At 40.3% G+C, this 16,109-nt stretch overlaps 1 protein-coding gene across 1 annotated transcript in view; it reads right to left on the bottom strand.

Annotated features, from left to right (window-relative positions):
- Positions 1 to 4,294: 4,294 nt before the first annotated feature.
- The window catches only part of LOC122799619 (CMT1A duplicated region transcript 1 protein-like), a 922,387-nt gene continuing 910,572 nt past the window's right edge, over positions 4,295 to 16,109 (bottom strand). The window contains exon 14 of the mRNA XM_044068803.1: positions 4,295 to 5,727. Within this exon, the coding sequence (XP_043924738.1) occupies positions 4,823 to 5,727 (905 nt within the window). The 3' untranslated portion in view covers positions 4,295 to 4,822. The remainder of the gene's footprint in view (positions 5,728 to 16,109) is intronic.

Raw genomic sequence — 16,109 nt, 5'->3', positions numbered from 1 at the left:
CTCTGCTCAACCTGTCCGCTATGATGTTGGACTTCCCGGGGATATGCGTTGCTATCAGAAACCGCTGAGAGGAGATTGCCCACTGCCAAAGTCTGAGTGCCTCTCGACATAAGGGGTAGGACTTGGTTCCGCCCTGCTTGTTGATGTACCACACTACGGACATATTGTCCTTCTGAACTGCAATAGTCCCGATGGGAAGAGAGTCCTGATGAAGGGCTTGTAACGCTAAAAGTACTGCTCTCATCTCCAAGACATTTATGTGCAGGTGGCATCAAATAGGTTGTTCACACACACATCAGCTCTCATACAAAACAAGATCACAACACATAAACCTGCATATGTGGAGGTATTCAACAGAAGGCTACCAAAAGATCAGAGACCTCCCAAGCTCAAACCACTTGCACACACTGCAAAGCATATAGAATCTACTACACATAACAACACACATGCCAGTGTCTCAGCAAGTAATCCCCTAAGGCAAAACACCTCAAAACCAAATGCCCTGGTCATAGGTGACTCCATAGTGAGACACACAGATGTCCATCTCAACAGTCTGGACAAGGGGAAGGTCATGGTCAGCTGCTTGTCAGATGCTAGAAATCATCAAATTACACACGCACTCAAGTCACTCAACAACAATTACTGTTATGACTCTGTCATAATACATGTTGGGGTGAATGACTTGAGATGTACCTCTCTGTATTATATGAAGGGAGACATGACTGAACTCTCAGATTATGTTTCCCAGGCAGATATGTCTCTAGGCCTAAGCAGCATCCTACCTTCACCCAGGATGATGCCACAATACAAACATAAAAATGATTGACTTCATCAATTGGCATAGCTTCTGGTCTCAGTCCAGGGGAATCTAGTATCTGTCAGCCTGGGAAGACATGGTTGACAGACCACATTGCTTTGCCAGATATGGTATTCACCTGTCTCCTCTAGGCTTTTGGATACTGGCAAAGACACTTGCCTCCCCCATAATGCCTTTTTAGGCAATGTCAAAACAGCAAAATTCCTGATGTAAAAAAGTCCACTCAAGACAAACTCAAGTTATGTTGCTTAATGCTAGGAGCCTAAACAGGAAACTGCCCTCCCTGGAGGCATTCCTTACCTTGGAAGATGCTGACATCTATGCAGTCAATGAGACACGGTTCAAGGCTGCAGAGAGCATCCAGGCTGTGCTAGGCTACAATGTCTTCCACACGTTCAAACCCCAAAACGAGTGTGAAAGAACCAAAGGTGGAGTTGTATCCATATTCAAAAAAGTCAAAAATACCTGAAGACTGGTTAAACAGTTTGGCGCTCTTGAGCTACTCCAGGTCCAAATAACTATAGCTAAAACACCCTACCATATCGTAGCTAACTAAAGATCCCCCACCATGAATCAAGAGAAGCACAACGCTTACCTGGACCTGCTAGTGTCACATACTATACAACCGGACACTTTCGTCATAAGAGATTTCAACTATCCTTAAATAGATTGGGTAACATACATGAGCACTTGCCCTGAGGTTCCTGGATTTTGTCACAACAAATGCCCTGGAACAGTTAGTCTGCACCCCCACAAGGGGCTCAAGTGTCCCAGACGTGGTACTCACCAACATGGGGGGGGGGGTCACTGGTCACCGCACTACCCGCACTGTGTGTTGTCCTCCATGGTAAGGTCAGACCATAAATCTGTCTCATTAGAAGTAACGATCAGACCTGACACCCCCCCCCCCCCAGAGCAACAGAAAAACTGAAAAATTTCCCCAGAGCAAACTACTGCCTATTAAGTAATGGTATGAAAAGTTTCAAACCCCCCTGCTAATGCAGCCAGAAATGGCTCCCATGCAGAGGAATGCACAAATGCTCTGTACAACCACTTAAACAACTGTACAGACTCAGCTGTACCTGACCAGATCAAAACAGATCTTCCCAAACAAAACAAGCCACCCTGATGGACCTCAAGTATAAATAGGTTATATAATAAAAGTAAGAACATGTTATCTAAGAACAAGAGGGAACTTACTCGGCAGAGGAAGAATACCCTCCATATCTTGAGCAAGCAAATCAGATATCTTCTACTTCTGAACTCCTCTAAAACTAGTTATGAGGATAAATAAGCATCCCTAGCTATGGATAATCATAAGGCATTCTTCAGCTATATCCAAAATCTAAAAGGGAATGTCCAGCTATGTGCCAAACTTAAAGTGGATGGTACCACTCATAATGAACCCAAGGAAACTGCCAACCTGCTAGCTGACAGATTTGGCGCAAACTTCACCACCCTGTTCCCTCCAGCCATATCCCAAAGCATACCTGATACCCATCCTCTACCTAGTATCTCCAAAGACCAGGTCATATCTGTGCTCTTCAAGGCCAAAAACACGGCCTCTACTGAACCAGATAATATCCCAGGCTGCATACTAAACAACCTAAAACAAGACCTAGTGGAACCACTTAGCAATCTCAGCACTGGCTTTGCTCGAACAGAATGGAGAACAGCAACAGTAATCCTTTGCACAAAGGAGGCCCATCAACTGACCCTGGGAACTACAGACCCAGTAAGCCTAAGCAGCCTTATCTGCAAGGCTGTGGAAAGAATGATTATGGATCAACAAGGATATAGGCGAACTTCAAACTCTTGACCTGACCCAGTTTAACTTTGTTAAGGGTAGATCATGCTTATTAAACCTGGTGGACTTCTTTGAGAATGTAACCAAAGCTCTGAGTGAAGGCAAAACTGTACATACTACCTATGTTGACTTGGTTAAGGTGTTTGACACAATCCCCCACTCAGGTATCATCGAGAAACTCTCCCAGCTGGGGATTAACCCATATGTCACTAGATGGGTAGCCAACTGACTCACCAACATAAGGCATACTCTCAAAGTTGAGGAGTCCACCTCTACCAGCAGATCAGTTACCAGTGGTGTACAACAAGGATCTCTGCTGGGCCCTCTACTGTTTGGAATCTACTTCTTGGAAGTCCAAGAGAAAGTAGATGACCAGTGGCTTACCAAGTTCACTGATGATTGCAAATTGGACAAAAGCATTGAGTCTCCAAATGATGTTAACATATTACAAAAGCGGTTAACACAGACAGATGATTGGTGCCAAGGCCACAGACTAAAACTAAATGCAAAAAAGTGCAATATTATCCCCTTTGGCAAAGAGGAGGTCCCTGCAAATTACAATATTGACAGCACCTCCCTAAGCTCAAACCCAGTGGTGCAAGATTTGGGAATACAGGTTGATAGCATCCTAAACTTCGATCACCATGTGTCCACAGTGGTAAGGAAAGCCTTCTATATTACACATCTCATGCATCTCATAAGTAAGGGCATCACATCCAAGACTAAGGATGTTATAACTCCTCTGTACTTGACCTTCATCAGACCACTAATAGAGTACAATGCTTCCTTTTGCATGTACCTCAGCAGACACCAGCAGCAGCTGGAGAGACTACAGAGGTTTCTCACCAAGAAAATTCAGGGCCTCCAGGACATGACCTACATGGAAAGACTGAAAGCCCTGTCACTGTGCTCTGTATCCTACAGACTGCTGAGCAGTGACTTGTGCCTAGCCTACAGAGCAGTCTCTAACCATGCCCTAATGGAAATGCTGCACATCCACAAATTAAATGGAACAAGAGTCACTCACTCCAGGGATCTCAACCTAGTCTGTGACATTAACAGAATATGCTGGAGAGACACATATGTCTCCCAGGGGTTGCTGTTCCTCTAGAATAAATTCCCAATTCACATGAAGCAGAACTCCTCAATGACCCTATTTAAGCGCAACCTAGACAATTGGAAGGCAGACCATAAATTCACCCATGGGGTGGGACCTATGTCAATTGGTGCTGATCATAGACTCACCCTGCAAATAAAGACCATCTAACAACGGTCAGTTAGGGAACACAGGTATAACATGGCTAGGCTTGTAAAGGCCCTAGGGCCATTAGCCTAGTAATCTCCTCTAAACCTATGAACCTATTAACTAGTTCAACCATTAGAATCTCATTTTCTGGATCTTTACATTATTATCTTACCATAATGGATGAGTGAAGAAATATTTCACTCCTATACTGGCACGTACATAAAAAATATTTAATTTAACATGTTTAGCTATCCATGTTTCAGTCATAACTACTATCTTATAGTCATCTCATTTTATCAGAGATTCAAACTCATCACATTTGTTGACAAGGCTTCATGCATCGATAAGAACTTTTTTACAACTGAACTCCTAGCCCTTTACCAAGCAAAGGGTTTTTTTTATAACTGAAATTGTAGCCCTTTCGCAAACTTAACATATTTATTCAAAACATACATACAAAAATAATTAATGGAAACATGCTAATTAGTGTGCAGTCACGTTTAAGTTGAAATTATGGCCTCATATGTACAACTCCAGTTTGAAATATATTGCAAAAAGTGGTTTAGTATCACACTTATTACAAGGAAATGTACATCACATCATCTTTGTGTCAGTTATTTTAATTAAAATAAGCTAACTTTGTAAAAACAGAAAGATGCATGTCACTGTAACTTTACAGACAGCAGTTCTTTAAATGAGTACAAGTAATAAGGATTTTGGCACTTCTGTATAGTCAATCAGCATCACCTTGCAATATAACCATTACATGAATAAACCACAGATTACCTCCAGCCATGTACTGATGACTTGTCTTATTTCATTATATTGGTTTATAAAGACACAAAGTGTCCTGTAGGAAAATTTTACTAAGTTAAATTTAAGAAGAAACAGCTTAACAACAAAGAATAAATCACCCAGCAATAGGGTATGTATAGAATGTCCAAGGAAAGTTTTATATATAAGTGTCAGGTCCAAGTTCAGGGGCTGCTACTTTCCCTTGTTTTGTAAAGTTCTCTATGGGTAACCCCTTAATCTTCCTTAGCCATGCCTTTTTGCATTCCTTGTTTTTATCTTGCAGAATCTTCTTCTGGGACTCACTTTGCTGAAATTTAATTTTTGCCTCATGCTCTTGCTGCTGTGTTACTGTTAAAAGCTTGAAACCACTGTGGATACGGTATGGGTCCACAGTGTCCGATGGCTGTGGTTTTGATCGCCATTGTGGCTGTGCTTTTCTAGAAGTTCCAATCACCATCTTTGTCATTTGGATTGCTTCTTCAGCATTTGTTGTAAAATTGCCAACATTCTCAACCCAGATTCTTGCTGGAGTAAGTGATCTCCTCTTTGTAACAATATGCTCTCTTTGCTCTCTGAAACCCAGACTTGTTTTAAGACGTGTGACTGATGGCTTTGGAATATGACTTTTGACAGTATGTCCATGCATGGAGTGCTTTAGGTCAAGCTCAAGTTCTCGAGTTTCAAAGGGGATGCTGCTCTTTGTCATATCAAGAGAAGTTGCTGCTGACTTCAGCTGACTGATTGCAGTCTGATTGTTAGTTTTATGCTTTACTGCACTAGACATTTCAGAGTTCTCCTCATATGACGGGGAATGTTTTGTAGCACTGGACCTTTCCATGTGCTCTTGGCTTGGGGGAGGAGAGACTCCCCATGCCTCACGGATAAACATATTCACCTTGGTGTTAGAGCTGAGTTCATCTTGTTTCTGTGATGTCTGCAAAGTGTTAACAGAAAGGAGGATTTGATCAGGTGTTTTGGGATGATATGGACCACGTTTCTTCATGCGTTGCAAAGTTGCCTGTTCACTAGCAGAGAGAGCTGATTTAGAAATAGATTCTTTATCTGCAGACAAAAAAATAAATGAAAATAGAGTTGTTATTTTTCCAATATCATTTGAAAAGTCAAAGCGTTTTTCTACAGTTTTCTGGTAGAAAATACTTAGTATTTTCACTGTCTTTGATGAACTCCACAAAGAATACAGAGTTTTGCCAAACTCTTACATATATAATTACACCTTTATTTGCCTACTCTTTATTGTACCTTGCCTATTCTTCATAGAAAACTTGATGCTTAGTGTTATTTTATGAGTTGTGCAGTACAATATGCACTAGGAAGAACACTGTAAAGGAGAACTGCACACACAGACTCAAAAACATGTTTATTTCATCATGGTTTGGTGTTTCCTAAATTTTAACACCACTCTTGAACTATTTACAGGTTTTTAAAATATTTTGTATATGCAATTTCTGGGTCTGACCACAAGAGGACTAGCATCTAGAAGTGATCCTGATTTAGGGGTGCCACCTTTTATGCGGGCCAAAGTGGGACATAGGGGTGTGGCCAATATGACACTGGCCACACCCTCTACCATGAAGTTACCACAGGAGCAGTGAAGGAGATGCTGTTATGGGTATGATGGATGGCTGCTGGAGTGGCTAGTTAGCTGGCCATCTGGTTGCTGGAGTGACTGGTTGGCTGGCTGCTGGAGTAGCTAGCTGGCCAGCTGCTGGAGTGGCTAGCTGACTGGCTGGCTGGCTGCTGGAGTGGCTAGCTGGTTGGTGGGAGTAGCAGCTGGATAGATGAATGACTGGATGGAAGGCTTGATGGATGGATGGCTGAATGAATGGATGCCTTGCTGGATGGATGGCTGGCTGCATGAATGGATGGCTGACTGCATGAATGGATGGCTGGCTGGCTGGCTGCATGAATGGATGGCTGGCTGGCTGGCTGCATGAATGGATGGATGACTGAATGAATGGATGGATGGCTGGCTGCATGAATGGATGGCTGGTTGCATGAATGGATGGATGGCTAGATGAATGAATGGATGGATGGCTAGATGAATGAATGGATGGCTGGCTGGCTGGATGAATGAATGAATGGATGGCTGGCTGGATGAATGAATGGATGGCTGGCTGGATGAATTAATGGATGAATGGATGGCAGGCTGGCTGGATGAATGGATGGCTGACTGGCTGGCTGGATGAATGGATGGCTTACTGGCTGGCTGGATGAATGGATGTATCGTTGGCTCATTAGAAAAAAAAAACAAAAACAAATCTTGGTCATATTTTTAGCGGCTGTAGAAGTGCTTAAAACAAAGCGCTGCTACAGCTGCGATCTTTGCAGGGCTCTTCCTGCCGCAATCCCCACCACTTTCATAAATTACAGCCAATTACTGCATGAATTAAAGCACCAGGACCTAACAGGCAACAGTTTTGCCTCCAGGTCTGGGTTGGTGACGTAACTGAATTGCCGTGGAAAAGCCGGAAGCAATTGTGGCTTTTCCATGGCAATTCAGTGCGATTGAAAAGCGGGACTTTTCAAGTCCCACTACTTTGCACAGTGGGCAACGGGATGAGGCAGCTCAACCCATGAGTGTTCCGCTGACAACAGGATGGATGGCAACCTTATCCTGATTGTTTAGTCTGCCTCTACATATCCCACAATGCAGTGCTTGTCAGTAAAAAAATTACAGAACACAGGTCTTTTTCTTTCTAAAGCTCCTGTCACTGCATTGATTTTACATGCATACACTGTTGTCTTTCAGTCAGTTAGTTTTAAGTAACATTTCATGCCATTCAATGACTACTTAAAACACAAACAATGCAAATGGCACCGAACAGACTTTTAAAGTGCTTTTTACTGCTGCTTCTTTTTAGAATGGCTAAATTGCAGTCTTTTGTGAAGCCTGAATTGTACTACTTCGACTCATCTCCCACCCCCTTCACACCTAACTTCCCTAGCTGTCGGAGTGTTAAGGGTAATTTGAGCTGTTACCCACTGTGACTGACAGCTCACAGCATGAGACTTGACTCATGTACTGTTTCCTTGCTCTAGCCTTTACTTTTTGTATGGGTAGGGGAAGGACCGGGAGAAGTGACATCACAGCATGGGTGTTTTTTTTTTTTGATGGTCATGGTGATGTCATTTTGGGAAGGGCATTGGGCCAGAAAGCTACCTGTATTCACTGGTCTTAATGACATCAGTAAATTGGAGACTGCAGCAAGCTTTTCTTGGGTAGGATCAAAGTTTTTGGAAAGTGAAACCACCACAGTACTTTAAGGTACTATTCTAGTGGAGAGAAACAGTTGATTTTAAATATTTTAAATGCTGTATTGTTGTTTATTAATAGCAGGGGCTATAAATAGGGAGAAAAGGGACAGAGATGTTGATCATTTAATAACAGAATCTCATTGTTGTCCTTTAAGCATTGCATTCAGATGTCACAGTTAGTATCTCACCATGACAAACTCACTTTGCAAAACGTAAATAAAATTATTTTCTGTTGAAAATTATTAGCTGCTTACTTTTGCATTATAACTTTTGTATATTCCTTTAGTACATGTAATAACCTGGTAAATGAAATAACATTTATGTAGACTATTTGAAGTCAGGTGTAGAAATATAATACAATTTACCCTTGTTGCAAAGTCATATAAAGCTCTAGTAGCACTATAAGAAAGCTAAAAAAAAAATACAAAATAAAAATACAATACAAGAAAGCAAGAATATTCTGCATATATTTGACTTAACCAGTCATTCATTTTGTTGCTAAAATATATTGCTACATGTTGCAAATTAAGAATTTCTTAAAGTTTTCGATGTCCAGTGACAGTAAAACTTTACATACAAGTATCTGTAGAGCTCTTGCAGCAAAAGTCAGACTGTTTTTAACACACAGCCAACAGCACAAACATAGCTGAAATTTTTACATTTTCAAAATCTATCATTATGGCACTAAAAATGCAACTGTCCATGGATTATGAAATGCACAATTAATTATTTGATATTATTATCTTCACCTAGGTCACATAACCTAAAGTAATTAAGCTTTAACAAAACACATGCATTTTATTCATTGCTTCATTGTTTATCAGACAAGATTTCAGTTCTCATGCACATCACCTCAACAGAAAGGTTGATATTGTTTAAACAGCTATATATAAAACAGAAAGCCAGCCTCCACTGAGGTATTTGGTTATTAAACAGAAGGAATGAACCTTTTAACAGTAAAAATAAAAGTGAATCTAATTTCTTTTGATATTTTGAATACAAGCAATAAAATACCATAGCAATAAGGAATATGAGCAATAATGAGTGTGAGAACTTGCTGCACTGTATTTTAAACATGAACTGAATTAGAGATAATGCATTCAAATGATACAAAAGTTATGTAATCACCATAATGATGCTCCATCTTCCATCGGACCTGTGAGCCTGCCCTGTTCTCAACCTCATGATATGATGCCATCCATTTTTATTCTTCCTCAACTGATGGCTCTCAGATCCGACCTTGGATCTGACTTGGCCACTCACACTAGACTCATGGATCCAGCTCTTGAGCTCCTCCCTTTACTTACAATGACCCAACCTCCCCTTCCTCTCCTCTCCCCTAGCCACCCTGCTTCACACCATCCTATCATTGCATTCCTTCCTCTGAAGGCTCTAGCTCATCCTTTACCCTCCCCTTCCCTCTTCACTCAATCTCTCAAACCTGTTATAACAGGCTTAACTACCTCACTTCATCTCAATTCCAAATACATATCCAACTGACTTAGACCTAGCTTCCTCTCACTACCACGTATACTCCTCACTCAGTCTCCTCTCTTACTCCTCCATCTTCCCCTTCCATCCCATTAGCCCTTCTAGCATGTTCCACATTTATGTGGAGCTTCTGCTTTATACTTGAGTTTGGTGCAGTATTTGTATATAAGATTTAGGTATATGAATTTAGAACAGTATCCATTTGAGCTTAGTACTATCTGTATATACATCCTACTTCTATTCCTAGCCTCTAGCTAGATATTGGTATATCTGTTTATTGCCATGTTTCATATTGTATTTATAGCTAATTATTGCTGCAGTATGTATTACTTGCTATTGTATGTATATTCAATTGTTCTTCATGTACTCTGCTGCTCATTTATTGTTCTGTGGCACTTTTCTCCCCGGTCCTCCACTGAAAAAAGGACCTGTGTCCAGTTGCAATTTCCCGGTAAACAAATATAAATAAATAAAAATATAAATAAATAAACATCCTGACATACCTCAGATCCAGTTTGCTGCCCCAAAACTAATATGCATAACACCGTATCATTATTGAAAAGGCAAGATAAAGACACAGAAAAGGCTGGAGCCCAAATAGGGAGCAGGTAGGTTCCCAAATGGACATTCCTTAGGTCTCACTAGGAAGAAAAGGAAGGGGCAGGAGTGCAGTAAGTTGAGGAAGAATGAAAAAAGACAACACAGATGCATCGTTATGGTGTACATAACTTTTCTATCTGATTTTGTCATTTTAATTCATTCCTCAACTGATGGAACAGAGTCCCCAGTGAGATGAACCTTGGGTGATCCTCATGGAAGGATATTGCAGAATACAGCAGAACCAAATGTTGCCCTGTTTCTGGAAAGTATGTCTAACTTGTAATGAGCAATAAAGGCATGAGCACTGGACCAAGTGGCAGCTGAACAAATATCATCTATGGACACTCGTGACCAGAAAGCAGATGAAGTGGCTACAGACCTCATGGACTGTGCTTAGGTGGATTTAGGTAAGAATAAACCTCTTTCTTTATAAACAAAGGATATGCAATAAGTCAAATATTTAGCCAGTGTCATCTTAGACACTGCTTTACCTACCAATTTGGTCTTGGAGAAGGATAAAAATGATATGTCAGTTTTCATGGTCTTTGGTTCTGTGCAGATATGATCTAAGTCACTAATGGATGTCCAGAAGATAAAACATGTATTCTCCTTTATTTGAGAATTTTGGAAAGAAAACAGGCAAATAATGGCCTGATTTATGTTGGATTTGGAAGCCACCTTAGGTAAAAAATATGGGTTTATGAGTAATGAAACCCTATCCTTATGGAAGATCAAGTAAGGCGATCTCATGGAGAGGGCTTGGAATTCAGATATTCATCTAGTAGAAGTGATAGTGACCAGAAAAAAATTGTTTTCCAGGACAAGAACCTAAGATCAATCTTAGCTGAAGGCTCAAAAGGAGGTAGGGTAAGAGTTTGCAACAGAATAGTCAAATCCCAAGGTAGTGGGGGCCTGAGTAAAAAGATACCCTTAAGAAAGGCTTTGCACAATTTCAAAGAAACCAAAGAGGAATGATTCTCATCTGAGTAAAAATCTGAAATGGCCACTAATTGAACTTTAATAGTATTTTAACTCACCCCGCTATTAATAAAGGAAAGGAAAAAAGTCAAGAACTGCTGAGACTGGGAAGGAGAAGGGATCCAGGTGCCTCTCTGAAGGGCCCAAACTGAAAATCTTTTTCATTTACTTTTATAAATTTTTCTGTTGGAAAGTTTCTGAGAGGATAAAAGAATATGGCAAACTGGGAGGAATGCCTGGACTGTATAGCCATCACTGGAACTGGAGAAACCATGCAGTCAGCTTGAGGCCGTTGATGTCTGGGTGTTTCATGCCCTTCAGATGAAACAGAATTTCTGGATGTACAAGGTGGATACAAAAAAATGAGACAAGAGGGAGAAGAACCAAACCTGATGAGGCTAAAATGGCACAATGTGGATGACTGTGCTCTTCAACTGGGATGCCTTCTGTAGAAATTTGGGGATGAAGGGTAATGGGGGGGTAAGTGTAAAGGAGGGACCAGGGCGAAGAAACTGTTGCACTTTTTGATGAGGAGAGAAGCAAAAAGTTGCAGCATGGCTGGCCCCATCAATGAAAGATCTTTTCTTTGATTGAAAGACCACTCATGAGGCATCAAAATGGACCTGCTTAGTCTGTCTGCAAACACATTGTTTTTTCCTGTTATGTGCATTGCAATAAGAAAGCAACCAAACGAGATTGCCCACTGCCATGCACTCATTGCCTCTTGACACAATGGGTAAGATCTGCCCCCCCCCCATTTGTTGATATACCGGACTACTGACATGTTGTCCATTTGTATCTCAATCATCCCTGAGGGGAGAACATCTTGAAAAGCCAGCAACACTAGTAGGACTGCTCTCATTTTCAGCACATTGATGTGCAAACTGGCCTAATCCAGGGGAATACACAGCTTGGACTGTCCTTCTCAAAACGTACTCCCCCCATCAAATTTGAGAAGCATCAGTGGTGACTGATGCAAACTTTGAAAATCTTGACTGGAGTTAAGGGATGCTGAAGAACAGACCGCTGAACTGAAACAGTCCACTGCAGGATTTGCATTTGAAATCTGGCTAATAGAACTAGAATTATTGCTGCTGCCATCAATCCTAAGGCTTGCAGGGCTAACTGTGCTGTAGGGTAAGAATGGGAAATCATGTTCATGACCTGTGATCTGAGAGTATGAACTTAGAGGAAGCAAAGCTATCTGGTTGATCATGGCTAGATGAGCACCTGTGAACTCCAGAGTCTGCGTAAGCATAAGTTGTGATTTGGTGTAATTGACTGTGATGCCCAGATGATGACATAACTGTATTTACTAGATGCCTGGATGGGGTGGTCAGGAGCCAGTTGACTAGGTATGGAAACACACAGAATCCCAGCAGTCTGAGATGAGCCACTACCAATGCCATGCATTTTTAGTGAAAACCCTGGGGGCTGTAGTGAGGTCAAAGGATAGTATTCTGAAATGGTAATGACTGGCTCCCAGCCAGAAGTGCAAGTGTAGTCTTGAACACCTTTTCATTTTGATATGATAGTACTCATCCTGAAGATCTGCAAAGTGCATCCAGTTGTCCTTTCACAGTACAGGCAAAAAGACTGAACCACGACCATTCGGAACTTTGAATATTTTACATATTGGTTTAGTTAGCTGACATCTGGAATTGGTTTTAAGTCCCCGTCTCCTTTGTCCCTAAAAATAATCTTGAGTAAGTTATGGATCCTTGCTGGTCTGGGGGGACTTTCTGGATGACTCTTTTTTGTAGCAGCCTTACTATTTTCAATGCTGCTTCCCTCTGATTGGGTGGAACATCAGGGATGTTTTCCATTCTTGTTGGAGGAATTTGGTAAAATTACATGAAATGTGGAGATTGGATCTGAGGAGATTTGATGCTTGGAGTTGTAGGATCCAAGGTTGACATCAGATCCAGTTTCTTAGAAATGTTAGCTGGAGGTTTGGGAATCAGCTGAACGGGGAGAATGGTCAGGGGACTGTTTCCTGGACTCCTTTTTTTTTTTGGAGTCAAGTCATGTTTCCCGTTATCAGGATTTCTGGAAAAAGAAGGTAGTAAGCCTTTTAACACCAGCTTGTTTTTCCTGTCACTCAACGCACAGGAAATGAATCCCGAACAAAAGAAGCAGTCAACTTCTAGATGGGCAGCACCCAAACAATAAATGTACTTCCTTGTGAGCATCAGAATTAGGGATCTTACGCCCACAGGAAGTGCATTTCTTAAAACCCATAGGCTTGTCAGCTATATTAAAAAGCAGACAGTGAAGGAAAGATTCTTTTTTTTAAACAGAAAAAAAACAGAGAAAAATACAACAATGGTATTTCAGAAGTACCCTAAGGTTTGGTAGACAGCAAGGAGAGAGAGATAGAATACCAACAAGGGCATTTCGAAGAATGCCCTCGAAAATGTAGAAAGGCCAAACTAGAAATGAGTTTAAAATATTAGAAAAAGATTTGAATGTTAAGAAAAGTCCTTTATAAATACAAATAAAGGAAGAGGAAAAGATATTACACTAAAAACTCTCAAATAAAGATATAAAAATTACTATTTAACCTTCTAGATTGAGAGCAGAAAATCTGTGTCCAAACAATGTGGTGGAAAATGAAATATGAGGTAGGATGGTGGGGCACTGTGGGCAAAGAGAGCAGCATGAGAGCGAGACGGATCCATGAGTCTAGTGTAGGTGGCCGTGTTGGATCTGAGGTTGGATCCAAAACCCATCAGTTGAGGAAGGAATGAAAATGACAACATCAGATGCAGTGTTATTTTAATGAGGCAAATGATGGCTTGCTAAACACAATAATGATTTTATAATGTACTCACAAGCATTCCCAATTAGTATGGTAGAATAACAGTAAAGAAAGCTACAGGGATACATAAGACAAACTTCCTTCATGCTTCCCAAACCTTTCTCTGAAACAACCAGAAGAAATTCTTGAACCTAGTAAACAAATTAATATGCTATACTTCTAAAGAATCCCTACAATGAGATATTATCTCCACAAAATCAGGGCATGTTATTTCAGTTTGTAAAAGAGTTCTTCTCTTTACCCTCCCACCAACTGATACAGACAAAAGCTATGTAACAATATATGACATCCTAACAGACTCTTCCTACTTCTGTTTTAATACAATTAAATCCAAATATATCACCTCTCTGTTTGATAAAACTCCAACAGATGCCCTTACATGAACTGATGGCCTCCATCTGTGGTTTATAACAATTTGTACAGATCACCTTATACATCGTAATTAGTAGACAACCTCTCCTTTCATAATACTGTCTAAACAACATACCTTTACAAAAAGAAAACATTGTTAGGGACCTAAGTACATGAATTAAAAGCTCTCTCTCTTTATGACCATCAGTTAGCAACAGCTGTCAGAAAATCCTATTATCTAGACCAGCTAACTGACAAAGAAATATCCTCAAGAACTAAAGATGTAATCACTCCCTTATACTCAGCATTGATAAAGCTAATTATCAAATATAACGTCCCATTTAGAATGCATCTCACTAAACATATCAAACAATCAGAAATACCACAAAGGTTCCTAACCAAAAAGATCACAGACCTAAAGTCCCTGAGGTACCAAGTGAGGTTGGAGGTGCTATCCCTTTATTTGGTGTCATACAGACTTTTGAGAGGAAACCTCTGTCTCACCTACCATGCCATTACAGATCAAGTTATCCTGGACCTCCTGTATCTCTGCAAGTTCAATATCTCCCCCAATACAAGAACTAAGGGCCAAAATCTTCACCAACAGATAAGTAAAACAAGAAGGAACATGTTTATAACTGAGCATTTCCCAGTCTTTTGGGATAAACTTCCCCTACATATTAAATATTGCAATTCGCTATCTTCCTTTAAACATAACCTAGATGACTGGATGGGTAACTGCAAATTTACTTCCTGGATTGACTGGTATGGCCCTCCTGTAGAAAGGAGGTGTGGCATGAATGGTCGTATGACTTAGTGGTCTTAGAATATCTATGAATCCGTTTACAAACATTCATGTCCACTGAAATAGGCATTTCATGCATCTCCCTTGATGCCATGGGAGGACAGCTCCTGCATGTTACTGATATTGTCCATACAATAGTGGTCAACTATGTGCCACTGTAGTGCTGATGATATGCCAGTAGTTGATGGATACTTCTGTAAAGTAGAGGGTAGTATTGCTCAACATTGTGGATACTGGCATTTAAAGTGGGCACTAAAACATACTGAATTGTTAATGTATATGATAGTCATACCATCTTCGTTTGAGCATTAAACCTGTTCACCATGAAATGCTGGTGTACAGAAAAGATGATCACTGTATCTCATTGTGTTAGGTTTATAAGTTTTTAAATCATGACGTCATGATTGCTATTGTTATTTGCATACCAAGTATCATTCATTAGCATGCTGTCACTCATTTGCATACCATTATGCTGTCACTTGCATGCAATGTATAGTGCACTATTTTCCCTTCTGGTACAATCGAGCTATGGGTGACTTTGAACTGGTCTTTCCCTGAGCATTGCTGTTCACCATACTGTTTCACTGAATACAGTGTACTGTTTCTGAATACCCCCATGTCTCTATCAAAAATCAGTCATGTTTTGTATGTGTAAAAGTTATGCTTATTTATTTAATTTACATTTGTTGACCGGGTAGTGTCCGACTGGGTTGGAAACCTGTTTTCAGTGGACACCTGGGGAGAAAAGCTCAAGTAAAGTGCAAATTAGTTAAAGTACAGCTATTTAAGAACAAATATAACAAAAAAGCATGTTACAAGTTCACACAAGGAATAAAAGGTCAGAGCAAAACTTTTACATAGTATGCAAAAGAAGTGAGATAATTTTTTTTTCCAATATACTTTTTATTGCTTTTATTATTCCAGCAATAATGTTTTACACATTACAACAAAAACAAATGAAAATACAACTTTCTACAATAATCGCATAGAAACATAAAGAAAAACTAAAAGTTCACCATTAGTGAGGATACTAAGAAAGAAAATTACACACTTGTTTGTGTTAGGAATGATGTAGTACTCATAATTCAGAAAAAAGTAAAGCTATTTTCCACAGTGAAGAAA

The sequence above is a fragment of the Protopterus annectens genome, chromosome 4.part0 (assembly GCF_019279795.1).
Source record: "Protopterus annectens isolate FY-2018-M chromosome 4.part0, PAN1.0, whole genome shotgun sequence".
Classification (NCBI taxonomy): domain Eukaryota; kingdom Metazoa; phylum Chordata; order Ceratodontiformes; family Protopteridae; genus Protopterus; species Protopterus annectens.
Note: the sequence above shows the minus strand (reverse complement) of the source record. Positions and strands in the feature narration are given on the sequence as shown.